General features: G+C 33.7%; 2 protein-coding genes and 1 pseudogene across 2 annotated transcripts in view; 1 reads left to right on the top strand and 2 right to left on the bottom strand.

Annotated features, from left to right (window-relative positions):
* LOC127722059 (cytochrome P450 3A8-like) overlaps nucleotides 1–14614 on the bottom strand; it is a 497429-nt gene that overhangs the window by 42582 nt on the left and 440233 nt on the right. The gene's annotated exons all lie outside the window — the stretch shown is intronic.
* Nucleotides 1–14614, bottom strand: part of LOC127721146 (complement C1q tumor necrosis factor-related protein 3-like) — a 101148-nt pseudogene that overhangs the window by 23847 nt on the left and 62687 nt on the right.
* On the top strand, nucleotides 12444–14029 carry LOC127722068 (complement C1q tumor necrosis factor-related protein 3-like). Its single transcript, XM_052228921.1, has 3 exons — nucleotides 12444–12547; nucleotides 12936–13004; nucleotides 13596–14029. Exons 1-3 carry the CDS (start codon nucleotides 12469–12471, stop codon nucleotides 13994–13996), a joined length of 549 nt encoding a protein of 182 aa, XP_052084881.1. The 5' UTR covers nucleotides 12444–12468; the 3' UTR covers nucleotides 13997–14029.

Genomic DNA, 14614 nt, shown 5'->3' with positions numbered 1-14614 from the left:
TGCGACTCAAAAAACGATAAAAAGTTTGTCTTTATAACATATTTTGATGATATACAAATAGAGGTTGTTTCTTTTACACTTCATAACCTTGCTTTATCACTGAACTCCTTATAATTAAGCACTCAACAATAAAATATTTGCAATGGAAAACATTCGTCTGTGCATGTAAATGATATATATAAATGAATTGTGCTCTAATTAGAAAAGAATAAAACCAAATATGAGGAATACGTCAGAGAGAGAGCATATTCAATATACAGTTATTGTGAAAAATTTCTAAATAAATTTGGCAAAAGAGATAGGACAAATTTCCCCTGTATTTGTTTTACTAGCAGGGTCATAATCAGAAAATGTGTGAAGACTACAGGTATTCGAACATGGAGGAATCAGATATCATCAGTTACATAGTGTGTAAGTGACCTAATACGATATATATCTGGTCAGTAAATTCCATTTATCACACATTTTGTACTAACATGTACGTTTTTACATAGCCAATAGTAGCCGGAAGTCAATGTTGGTTATTTGCCCTAGGGGCCAATATCGATATCAGCCATCATACACCCATATTGTGCCGCCGAATTTGACTTCCGGTAACGTGTCAGTCAAAAACTATTTGTAAACAAGATGTCATCTGAAGCAGACGATCAGGAGATGTTTCTCCAAGTATCAAATGACGGTGCAAATAAATTCATATAAGAAATGAAAAATGAGAACACAAAGAAAAAAACAAAAAGTGACGCTAAAATGTTAACTGAATGGTTACAATGGTTAAAGGAGGACAATGAGTTACGGGCAGTGGAGGACATATCTGTACCTGAACTTATTCAGTAATGAGGTCTTAATAGCCAGATTTTTCATTGTTCTTGTCTGTCCTAGAATATCTAGCCCCCTTCCCCCTCCGCGCAAAAACAAAGCAAACAGTGAAATGTGTTCCAAAAAAAAAAAGACGAAAAAATTAAACAAAAGCTAATTCATCATATAAGATATTTAAAAAAATATAAATATTGTAATATGATATCAAGATACATACACTTATTTTTTTAGGTAATCCACGCTGTCCAGTCAATGCATTCAAACAATATATTCGACGACGCCCTGAAGAAGCTCTGACTCCAGACAGTCGATTTTATCTTAGTATAAAACGGACAATACAGCCTGATGCCAGTGAAAATGCTAAACAAACATGGTTTACCATGCAGTCATTGGGTAAAAATACTCCTGGAGATTTAGCAAAAACAATGTCCATGAAAGGTGGTCTTGCATGAAGAAAGTTAACCATAGTGTTCGCACAACTACAGTTTTCTCACCTTTTCACTCTAATGTGGAAACTAATACAGTCATGCAGTTGACAGGTCATAAGAATGTAGCTTCAGTCAATGAGTATAGTTCGGCATCATTACAGCAACAGGAACATATGTCTAATATTGTAACTGATATTGGGTCAGGAAGCAGAGGATTGATACCGCAAGAAGCAACTTCAAATACTCGTTTTGAAGCCCAACCTGCAGAGTTTCCTGGTGATGATAATATTTTGACAGTGTTGAACTTAATGAAGTCTGTAAAACGATAGAAAATTATGAATTTGCAGAAAAAAATGTAAAAATCAACAGTGGAAATAGTTCAAGGTTTTCCATTCTTCCTCACGCATCCATTGGAAATGTAACAATTAATATCTATAACTCTGAGAAAGAAGATTATTGTTAATTATTTGTTAAACGTTTCACAAAACTTTGTTTACTCACTGTGATACGAATTTTGTTAACTCATTGTGATACATTTTTTTATTTTTTTTCTTCAAATGTTTTTTAAAATTTTGTTGAAAATATTAAACATAATTTGATATTTGCTTTCCTTTTTCTCCAGCTTGAAAATATGTGATAAATAGATTATTATAAAGCCCTCTGGCTTGATATGGGAGTCTAGGGCTGATACCAGGGCCAATATGGAAAATGCCATGTAATAATCTATAACTACAAACTGCTCAGACTCTGAAAAGACCATATTTTGTGCACAGATTTTACTTGATAAGACTCGACATAATCTCGACAGTACTTAACTGTACCTAACTGTACTCGACAGTTAGTACTGTAAGTTGATTTGAAAAAAGTTATAGAAATAATTAAAGGTGACTATCTGAATATAATCAAAACTGAAAATTCTAGCTTCTTTTTACCTATCAATTAAATCCTTTAATTTAACAGCAATGAACCAAACAACCAAATAACCTGGAATTTTGTAAGATCAATATATAACTGAGTTAGATGGGCTGATTCAGACCAGTCTAGACTGAATATAAAGGTCAAGACTGGTCAAGACAGGTCGAGACAGGTCGAGACTGAGTCAAGACTGGTCGAGACAGGTCGTGACGGAGTCGAGACTGAGTCGAGACTGGTCGAGAATTTGTCGAGACCATTTCAGACTATACCAAGATTATGAAGTACTGAATCAGACTTATTAAGTAAATTCGATACCAATGTCGAGCACAGGTAAGTACAGTAAAGTACTGTCGAGATTATGTCGAGTCTTACTGGTGGAGCACAAAATATGGTCTTTTCAGACTCTGAGCAGTTTGTAGTGTTTATATATCTTTTTCCTAATGATAAAAATCTTGTTTTCTCATGCTATCTAGAATTTCACCCTTCGTCCATTCATTTTGATACAAACGTTTTACTCTCTTTTTTATGAGTGGAGCATGATGAATTAATACTTCAATAAAAATTTTTTTAAACATGACAACGATGCTTCTTCGGGGTCATCAATTTCTAATACACTATCAAATGAACACTATGATATGTGATTGCTAAAATTATTTTCATCATGTTTAGTAGACCTGTACGTAATACATTCGTGCATTTTCTTTTTCGATTTTAACACTCTTTTGTGAGAAATGCATACTGGATAGTGGTCACTTATATAATACTTTGGAACTGAAATAAACTGAATATTAGCTGGTTCATTACTATAAATATGGTCTACCAAAGTGGAAGATGTTTTTGTGACTCGAGTGGGAACCGAGATTATTTGAGACAGGTTAAAAATATTATTCAAATGGGTCCATTTAGCTGGAATTTGCTCGACGTCAAATCAATATTAAAGTCACCCAAAATAATTTTTTCCTGATCTTCAATATCAACATTTGTTAACATTGATTCAAATGTTGTAATCCACTCTGCATTACTATTTGGTGGGTATATATGTTACCAAGTAAAATAGTTTTGATGAACATAAATAAGTTTGATCCAAATTGACTCTATATCATCCTTTTCCAAATCATATCGTCTAATTGTTGTTAACGTGTTAGAAATATAAATAAAAAACCCACACCCAAATTTTCCAATTCTGTCTTTTCTCTTCGTACCATAACCCTTAATATCTATTTCTTTATTTTGGACAGAATTTGACAAACATGTTTCACTTAAACACAACACATCTATGTTAGATTTTGATAGCAAATATGCAATTTCAGAAAACTTTGGCAATATATGATTTTTGTTTAGGTGACATATATTAAGTGACTTGCGTGGGAATATAAAAGGGTTTGTAAGAGGAGATGATTTGGAGTTAGATAATAGAATAAATGTTGCAGTACATATATACAAAATAACAATACTGATAAAATTTCCCAAAATGAAGTTACATTTTCTGGTAGTATAAAAGTTATTGTAAAATCATTTACCTCCTACGTTTGACTGAATACATTTTGTTGTTGAGTTGTTGTGTTGTATAAATCTCCTCCCTGTTGACCTCACCGATTGAAAATTTTAATGAGTTTCTGATGTACAATCTGACAAATTAGCAACATGTTCACGCACGAGATAGTGTTATGGCTTAAGACATTGGCACCAGCAACATGTGAATAAACATGGTCTGCAAATAATGTAGGATTAGGCTGGTCTCCATACAAAAAATAATGTATTGTCTAGAATTTCCACATGCTGTTCCTCTAGTGATAAAAGACGGTTGTTGACATCAGAAATTGTACTGTTAGCTTGATAATGTGTTGGCCTCGGTAGGATTGAGGAATTAGCAGCTTAGTTCTTGGTAATCTCTGTCTAACTGTACAAATTTAATTTCTATAGTCGTCAATGATAGGGTGAACAGAGTCTCCATCTGATACGTTGTAAGTGCCCAAAATGAACAACAATGACATCTACACAATCAAGTTTGCCTTCTGAGCTGTACTGAATGAGGCAGTCTTCAATGTCTCTGATCAGTCCTACTCGAATAGTCTTTACCTTAGTGTTGATTTGGTCAGTTGACATTTTCCTTGGAGACATTCTTTTGAGTGTTGAACTTCCAACAAGAAATAAGTTTTTCTTTTCACTAGAACGTAGAAAACGCGGATAACTAGAGTTTACTTCACGGTCCGATTATTCTGAGTTTAATTGTGACCTTTGTCTTTCCATATAGGTATGATTTTGCGTATTATGGTGTCCCCCGAGGTTTGTCTATTTAGAGAAATTGGCTTATTTGATCTACTTGGTATTCCACTTTTAACAACGTTAAAGAGTCCAGGTGTAGTTTTCTTTGTAGCAGAAATTTTGTGTTATTATTAGAACATGGCTTGACAAACAAGGTTGAGTCGTGATCTAAACAGGTTTTTTAACCAGTCGTAAAAGGTCAAGAGAAAAAAAACCCGCTTCTCAGACTACCAAGACGAATGAAGACCTCATTGCAATCTTACCGCTACCTGCACTGCCTCCTCCACCTCCTGATTTGCAGATACATTACTTATCGAACCAGCTCAACGTGCTTCCCTTGGACATCGTGCATAGGATACCTACAACTCAGTATAACGAATGATAAAGACGTCACCTTTGGACTAAGACCTGAAAACAATGTTTTTTACATCGGATATGCAACCTTTACCTTTGAAGGAGATAATATTTTCTGATATGAATAGAATACGATTCAGAGGAACACTTGTATTGTTGAAATTCATGGTCAAGAAACGCCATGAAACATCGGTGAAGAAGACTTAAATGTATATGTAGATATTTTGAAAACCACAAATGCAATGAATAAATATTATGGTCCAGAGTCCGGACCTAAATTAAACGTTAAGAAGGGCATCGTGTCGCACATGTACAAGAAAAATAAGTTTGGTGGTGGACTAAAAACCATGTTTATACTATCAGACTTTGGTCAGCTTCTAGTTCAACTGGACCTGTGCGCTGCCTCCTTTCGAGGTGGAAACTATGGTGTAAGCAACGGGATCATATTCATCCTCAACGCAATGAAGAAGCTTGTTATAATCGACAGCGGGGAGTACAAGCTGGCACATCGTAACATCTTATACATAAACATATAAACGTGGTAGGCGGGCGGGGTCTGTCTTTTATTTGACTAATTAAGCCGGACGCATGTTCGCCTCCTCTGTCACAAAGGCATTGTTTACAAAACTCATGGGTGTTAACACCAATGCAACCTTAAAATGCGTCGAAAAGGGAGCCACTAAAACTGTTAACAATATCGTTGACAGAGTGACCAGCTGAAAGAAGAAAGCCGTACCCAACACAACCCCTAAAACCAAGACTTTTCCGCAGCAAGCCCCTTTTAAAAACAACATTATCTTAGGTAGTGGTATTGCAACTATTCGCGATTTCGTCCAGTGCTATACTTGTAAATATATAACAATGTTTGAAATACTTATCTTCATAGAAGGTTTGTCGTTCGATGAAAATTTTCAGGATTACGAAATACTGTGAAAGTACTTCTATTCGTTGGGTACCAGTTTTTGTGATTTTCGTGGATGACTTTATCAACGTATTCAAGTGTTCAACGAACTATAAAGTGTTATCCAAATCAGGACATGGAAAGATGCTTATATATGTTTGACTTCATGGCCATAGATTTAGCCACATAACCTAGAGTCACCATCGAATATCAGCAAACGCAATATTAACTATAAATACAACTTCCCATAACATTTTATCTTTAAAAAAAACCTAAACTGTACGATTTTTAACCTTTAAATTTCAATGAAAAAATAGTTTTGTTCGATGCAAGTCAGACTTCCGGTAATGATATGCATTGATGAAGCGTTAATTTTTCAGTCCTCATAATTCTCATACGCAGAAAAAGAAATTTCATATTGGGTTTGCTTTTTTATTTCATAAGAAATAATTTTACGATTAAAAAGTATATTTGTAGCATTTTTTATGTTACAATTTTCTTTAAGTTTCAAGTTTATTGCTCAATTAACACCGTTGATGATCGTTAATATGATGATCGTTCGATCTCGGGTTAATTAATGTTGTCACTACTGATTACATGTGTGCAACAATTAGAATATTTACTTTGCAATTTCCTTCAATCTAGACGATCTGTAAGGTTGGATGAATCAGCTTATTTTCGAAAACAATTATTGCATTAAAAATTTGATGATTGTTATGAAAGACGAACAAGTAAGTGCAAATCATTATAAAACAAAACACATGTATGATTAGTTTCAAGACTCTTCGTTTCTGGAGGCTTCAAATTTTCACTCATTTTCAGAAAAATAAAATCGATACATTTAAGAACCCACGAACATGTAACCTAACTTTGCCTAAACCATGACAATTGATGCCCACGAATAAAAGAACTGTCACTACGAGCCTCATTCCCGAGCTCCCTTGAACAGTTCTGGTGCAGAGATACGAATTAACATTGAGAACCAAGATATGTTTGTCCATCTGGATGAGAGTTATCTCTCGGTTGAAGCACACATTTTAAAGAACGACGGCACGGTTTACGCAGATGCAGATCTAGTGACACTTGTAAACAATGATGTCATTTACCTATCCAAAAGTCTTGGTTACAGACTGTCAGGACAGCCAAATTAACACGTGAATGATCCAGGTATAGATACTACCATGTTGAGGTTGTTGACTTATCTTGACGACTTCGACTTGCGCAATTCGCAGGGTCTCAACCACTTTTGGTAAAAAGATTCGACGGCTTAAGTCGAAGCCGACAACATTGGCTTTGCAGCTAGGCATGGTTACATCGTTATGAAACCTGCGAGCAATGTAACGTTCTCATTCACCACACCATTAAAGCAAATCTTCGGTTTCGCAGAGGACTTTGCCAAAATTTTGTTACGTTAACTCTGATGCTAACGCTGTTTAAAGAACGTCTTGAGTAAATTATCCTGATGTGTTACTCACATTGTTCTCTTCGATAAACACAAATTGAAACAGTACAAAACAATCCAGAGCAAGACTAAACTCAACTGTGGTTTTCGCATAAAATAGAAAAACTCCATAGTCGTTCCCAGAGTACACAATTCAGTTGGCAATTTTTAGCCAAATGCGGGTGAGAAAAACCTATATTGATTATCGTAGCCTTCCAAACCGACAAGTATAACGACTAGACTCATAACGCAGCATTGGAGTTTGCGTTTCGCTATACTGACAAATACTGAAATAAAATCGGACAACCTTTACATTACTCGATTTCTATATACCCTGCAGCTTAAGCCTTTGATTTTTTACCTAATTTTAATATTTTAGAGGCATTTTGGCACATTTTGGCAATAAAAAATACAAAAACTTCGCTAACGTCAGCACAAAAAAGCCCCCCCCCTTTTTTATACTTTAACTTTGTTTAAACCTGTTTATTTACTTTTGACTTTAATAATTTATCCCTTGTAATTTTTTATTAACTGTGTATTTGCATTCAGGTGTCACAGGTCAAATCTAATCGTTCATTGTGTGTTAATTTACGTTTTTTGATTGAGTTAAGCCTTCCAATTGATATTTTATAGTGTGTTTTTCTATGTTGTGATGTTATACTATTGTTTCAGAAAAGGGAGAAGGTTTGGTACCATTGAACGTTTAATCCCACTGCAAATGTTTGCACCTGTCTTTAGTCAGGAATCTGATTACAGTAGTTGTCGTCTGTTTGTGTAGTTCATACGTGTTTCTCGTTTCTCGTTTTTAAATAGATTAGAACGTTGGTTTTTCCGTTTGAATGGTTTTTCACTAGTAATTTTTTGGGCCCTTTATAGCTTGCTGTTCGGTGTGAGCCAATGCTCCGTGTTGAAGGCCGTACCTTGACCTATAATGGTTTACTTTTATAAATTGTAACTTGGATGGAGAGTTGTCTCATTGGCACTCATACCACATCTTATAATATCTATATATGTCCAAGAGTTGCTTCAATACACTGTCCACATTAAGGATTATCTTTCTACACAACGAAAATCAATCTATAATTGTGTTACCAAATTACCTGATGTCATCCACAGCTGTATTACTCAATCTTATGTTTTCTTTGTTGTTTATTCTATTCTCCGGAAAGGCATAACCTATAAATGATACATTGCAACAGTAATTTTGTTTTCAATTTCCAAGCGCACAAGTCCCCAGCAAACTTTTTCACAATTCTTTACAATTTTTCTTTTTCGATCCATAGTAATGATGTAATTCATTTAGACTGTTTTAACTGCTTTTATTCTTTCAAGAACTTTGCTAACGAGAGATATAGGTATGAGAGTGCGTTAAAAACAATGTGTGCAATGTCTGTTTTGTATCCTTCGCCTCTCATTTTTCATTTCAAAAGGTCATCCAACCTGTAGAAAGAGCTAATCAGCTCTCATTCCCCAACTAGTGCGAGACATTGTATATAAAAACTGTAATATTATTATGTCTGTTAATGTTACTCAACCAATTTTGTCAATATAACGGACATAAAACAACTATCATACAAGTGGGAGGTTCAGCTAGCTATGAATACAGGTTTAACAAACCATTTCTTTCTGAAAATGCCTTTAACAAGTCAGTAATTTGGCAATTGTTTTTCACTAGTTCCGTTGATTGAAAGCGTTTGATTTTGTCAGTTTTTACGGACTGCCTTTTTTTTAATTTGACTTATAATTTATACCTTTTAAACAAACGTTTAATTTCAAAGTTTCTATATTTGCTGTATCATTAAGCGAATAATTCTAATGATTCAAATTTGAAAAAAGTTTAAAACAAGTCTGTCAACGTTATCATCAGTTTAATTTGTTTGTTGTGAAACCTGACATATATTGACCAAATACGTCAAAAGATTGGTCGATATGGAAATTTGATTCGTAAACGTTCGTACACACTTCAAAAAGACAGACAAGACTAAAACAATTTTACTAAATAAAATTAAAAATGTATGTATTTATTTCATATTTGTTTAAAAGAATAAAATAATAGTAAATCACAAGGAATGGCACATGTACAATGTATATATGCATGTGGAAAATAAATACAGTAACCAGTTACTCATTGTTGGAGTGTACGACTCATAACTAACTTAAAGAAAACTGTTCTGTCACATTTGCCAGTGTATAATACACTCTGAGACTACTATAACCCTCATCAAATATACCACGCACTCATTTAATCTTCAAAAGACTCACAGCGACGTTGGAAAGTTAAAAGGGCAAATGAAATACGAAGTTAAAGAGCATGGACGGCCAAAAATTCCGAAAGGACAGCTGATGTAGTCTATTAATGGTTTCAAAATCCTCAATACTTCGAAAAATTGGAGGCTTTGTAACCAGTTGATTTATGAATTGGACAATATGACAATATAAATGATAATTCATCCCAAAACATAAGCTCCTTAAGTCTACAAAGACTTTTTGGGACGCTCAAATAAAACTATAAAAGGCTAAATAAAATGCGAAGTTTACTGGTGGTCTAAAAATCCTGCATTCATTAATGCTCATGACTGCGCAAGAGATTTGATGGATTATTTACCGTAACAGTCCATAAGCAGCAGTATTTATAAGGACATTCTTGAATGTAAACACCCTTTAAATAGAATCGTGAATTAAAGACTTGCCATATCATTATTATCGATTTTCCCCTTTTAAGCTCACCAAGTCAGCTTGTATCACCACTTGACGTCCGTCGTCCGTCGTCGTCGTCCGTCGTCGTTTACTTTTACAAAAATCTTCTCCTCATAAACTACTGGGCCAAATTTAACCACAATACAATCATCATTGGGGTATCTAGTTTAAAAAATATGTCCGATGACCCAGCCTGCCAATCAAGATGGACGACATGGCTTAAAATAGAACATAGGGGTAAAATACAAGTTATGTCTATTATTTTGAAAACCGTTATAAATAGAGAAAAATCTGACGGTTCAAAAATGTTCAGAATGTTGAGCTCTACCAATTGTCCATATACCTCAAAATTGTCAGACAACTTCTTATAGGAGTTAATGCCTTTTCATTTTTGCCTATTATCTTGCAAACTATTATAGATAGAGCGAAACTTTAAAATGCAAAAATGATTAGTCGACTCCTCATTAGAGTTATTGCCCTTTGGTGACGACTTTTACCATTTTTTTTGCGTTTTTCACTTATATCTTAAAACTTATATTAGAAAGGTAGAAACTTAAATATTGCCCTTTAATGACCATTTTTACCATTTTTGTACGTTTTGCCTTATATGATAAAAACTGTAATACACATTAAATCACAAAAATCATCAGCAAAGCAAGGTCTACTAACAAGTCAAATTTTGCCGATATAGTTAGTAAACTGTAACTCTTTATAGGAGTGATTGCCCTTAAATGAAGATTATTTTACCCTCTTTTGTGTTTTAGCAAAATCTAATAAGACACAGAGAAACTAAACTGAATAAATGAACTGTAATACAACATCAACAAAACAGAGAATTTTGTCATGAATTCTATTCTCGTCTATAATGTTTGAGAGTGTCCTTTGTTGAATATGCACATAGACCATGGTGAGCGACACAGACTTTAGAGCCTCTAGTTTTCTTCTCCTTTTATTTTGCTGGTTTTTGTATCTTTTATTTTGTTCTATATTTTAATTGGTGCTTTCTGTGAAGGTTTCGTTTTCTTTAGACTAACAGTTAACGAGGGTACTAAGAGGTAGCACTCCACAGATAGGAAATGAAACTAAAATTGACTCACAAATTCATTTCTTTTCCTGACTTTCTAATATATTAAGTTAAGTGTTTGTGTCATACATGTGTATATGTGTGTAATTAATATCTTCCATACATTTGATTTGCAGTCGTTTTTAAGTAGTAAAACATCATGTTATTTCTTTTTTGTGTATAGATGGAACCATTCCGCATAACATATTGCAGAAAGGGTCAAATGTTTTCAAATAAATTGGTTAAAACTAAAATTTCAATCCCTTTCGTGATACCTTTTCTCAAACAAATGAACAAATAAAAATTCGATGCCTTTCGCCTCATTTTTTCCTAACATTGATTCACAAAGTTCATGCAACATAAAGGTGACAAAACATAATATCCTGACCAATGTGTGGTATGCATATGCAAATACGGACTATCATACAGAAACGAGTCTATTATACACGAATTGCACAGTTTGATGTCTATCCAAAAATGAATTTTACTTTTATTTAAGAAAAATTCCTGGGCCAAAATGCTAAACCACACACCTATCTGTGGAGTGCTGTCTGAGTCAATATATTCAAATGATATATTTATTTTCTCGGCCAAAATAGGAATGTAATGTTAGCCACTGTATGCTAATCAAATGAGTATATATCAACAATGTTACTCCTTCATAGTATGATGTGACATGTACGGCATGCGAAATCTGTTTATCAAATGTATGAATTGATTATTTATTTTGTTCAACAAATGTAAAGATTGAAAAATTATTTATTTTGTAAAAAATATTTCCGTACTCCATGTATACCTTAAAATAAAATTATTTTTATTTACCTGTGTACGTTATTTTATTTGGCGGCATTTTGTCCAAGGTAATGGTTGTCTTTCTGATATTGTTTTACATCTAATCCCCTTGTTTTATTAATTTTGTATTTACATTGTGTCATAGATCAAATTTATTCGTTCAGTGTATGTTCACTTGTTTTTGTTAATATGTCTTTTGATTGAGTTAGGCCATGTCAATTGATATTTTATAGTGTGTCTTTCTATGTTGTAATGTAACATTATTGTTTCAGGTTAGGGTAAAGGTTGGCGCCTATTAAAACGTTTAAACCCGCTGCACTTGTTTGCACCTGTCCTAAGTCAGGAACCTGATGTTCAGTGGTTGTCGTTTGTTGACGTGGTTCATACGTGTTTCTCGTTTCTCGATTATTATGTAGATTAGATCGTTTGTTGTCCTGTTTGAATGGTTTTACACTTAGTCTAGTCATTTTTGGGGCCCTTTATAGCTTATTGTTCGGTGTGAGCCCATGCTCCTTGTTGAAGGCCGTACGTTGACCTATAATGGTTTACTTTTGCAAATTGTGACCTGGATGGAGAGTTGTCTCATTGGCACTCATACCACATCTTCTTATATCTATTGATAAACTGAAAAAACTAGTGTACACTATTGTATTGTATTAGGTGTTATGTTTTTATTAGCACGCAATTAGATCATTACGGTATCAAATTGCTCCATGTTAGTATGTGCAGTATAAACATGTTGACTAGTTGTTAATGTTTCATCTATGATTATACTGACATACTTGGAAAGGCTAAAATGAAAAACTTATTTATCACTATACTGTTCATAACAATGTCATCTGTTTACAGTCGAGAGAACTGCTGCCAAACAATTGGTAAGTAGTCCACATGTGTCTCAACATTATAACGATATATGTGTTTGTATTGTCGATATGCACGTAAGTCAATACGTTTAAAACGTAGGGATTCTTGTTAAATCAAATAACGACCAACTGCAGTCTTCCACTTTAGATGTTCCATTTTAACATTCCTGGTTTTGCAAGAAATGTATCGTCAAATGTTCATGTTTTATTTACCCTTAGGACATCATGCTTTTTTACTATGTTCTATCGATCTGTCTTGTTTGATCGGCTTTTCATACTGCTACATGTTTATCTTGCTTATAATAAATTTGAAACATAGTAATGTTCTTGTTGTGTGTCTCAATTGGAAATGCTACAAATAACAACTCACAATATTGTATTAACAATAAATTTATTTTAGGTAAAGCAAAGGTGACATTATCAGAAGCAATAAGTACTCTGCAGAATACCAACGAACTTCTCGGAGATAGTAAGTTTTAACATACTGATTTTTTAAGAAGTAAGTACAAAATGGACATGCACACTGTTTATTTTCATTAACCACTATGGAAAATGTGAATATAGAGATACTAAACAAATTAAATTTATTCAAATAATATGTTCTCAGTGGTTATTTTATCAATCTGTCTACAAAAGAATCCAATTTTTGATTTAACATATGTAATTGGAAATATAGGATAAGCATCAATGAGACATAAATATATGAAAACTTTACAAGAATTGAGTAAAGATCATTTATTCGTCATTGATTTATAGTTGGATAAAAAAACATCATTTAAAAGAAAGGCGAACGATATCAAAGGGACATTCAAACTCATAAGTCGCAAATAAACTGACAACGCCATGGCAAAAAAAAATGTCCAAAAGACAAATAACAATATACAAAACACAACATAGAAAACTAAAAACTGGGCAACAAGAACCCCACCAGAAAATAGGGGGTGATATCAGGTGCTCCAGAATAGTAGGCAGATTCTGCTCCACACGTTGCACCATTCGTGTTGCTCATGTTAGTTTAAATTATATAACTCACCTTATTGACACTTGATTTGAATAATAGCAGGTTCACCGATCCCTTCCAGTAAAGTTGCTTTTCATGCAAGATTGACAACGGCTGTTACCCTTGGTTCGACGCAGACTGTTATTTTTGACCACGTGATAACCAATATTGGTAAAGCATATAACCAACATACAGGTCATTTCACAGCACCATTTAATGGAATATACTTCTTTGCCTGTACATTTCTACAGAGTGGAGATACACCTCTACATCTTCAAATGGTTCAGAACAGCAGCGAAATATCAAGAGGGCATGCACAAAGAGGTGGAGCAGTGGCAGGATCAATGAACGCAGTAATATATCTGCACAAGGGAGATGTTGTCAGAGTGCGTCATTACCCGGGCCTAGGATCACAAACTATATATGGCGATTGGAGCTTCTTTACGGGTTACCTTCTCTAAAATTGTATTATTAAAAGTTTTATGGAAAATCTTTTTTGCATATTTAATATTAATATAATCGACAGATGGATGTCTAAAGTGTTTAATCAGTAATGCTGAAATGATCAAAGATTTTCAAAACGAAACACAGAAACATTTGAGAGATGAATATTTAAATTCCCTTTAAACACAAAGTTTTCTGGCAAAAAACATCGATTTTCATGAAATGTGTATGTACTTCATTAGAATGAATAATAATAAACACAACGGTTGAAAAAAAAAACTTTTGTCACTGACTTTAAATTAAACATAAAAGGAATATAATGAATTAATACAAACAGATTAATTAACCTTGTGAAATCATACCTGAGGAACTAAATCATGATATCCCTGCTATAGGAAATACAATATGCCAAAACATATTGTTATAAAGACCCCATTTTTCAAACTAAGATTTCAAGTAAAGTTTGTTTTCACATTGTATATTTCTATTATTGAATGTTTTTAAGACGCTTACATGTTTCTGTTTACTATTATCGGATATTGAATAATGAGATGTGGTGAGATTGTTGATGAGACAACTATCTTTAAGAGTTCAAATGACAAAAATAACATAATCATTGAATATTGGATGTGTAC

Source organism: Mytilus californianus, unplaced genomic scaffold (assembly GCF_021869535.1).
Source record: "Mytilus californianus isolate M0D057914Y unplaced genomic scaffold, xbMytCali1.0.p SCAF_12, whole genome shotgun sequence".
In the NCBI taxonomy this organism is placed as follows: domain Eukaryota; kingdom Metazoa; phylum Mollusca; class Bivalvia; order Mytilida; family Mytilidae; genus Mytilus; species Mytilus californianus.
The sequence above is the reverse complement of the archived record's forward strand: the minus strand, read 5'-3'. Positions and strand labels throughout refer to the sequence as shown.

Bases quoted from the DNA above. Each gene is read 5' to 3' on its own strand.
- LOC127722068 (XM_052228921.1), top strand. From the start codon at position 12,469: ATGAAAAACTTATTTATCACTATACTGTTCATAACAATGTCATCTGTT. The intron at 12,548-12,935 runs GTAAGTAGTCCA...AATTTATTTTAG, and splicing joins GAACTGCTGCCAAACAATTG to GTAAAGCAAAGGTGACATTA. The intron at 13,005-13,595 runs GTAAGTTTTAAC...TTTGAATAATAG, and splicing joins CAACGAACTTCTCGGAGATA to CAGGTTCACCGATCCCTTCC.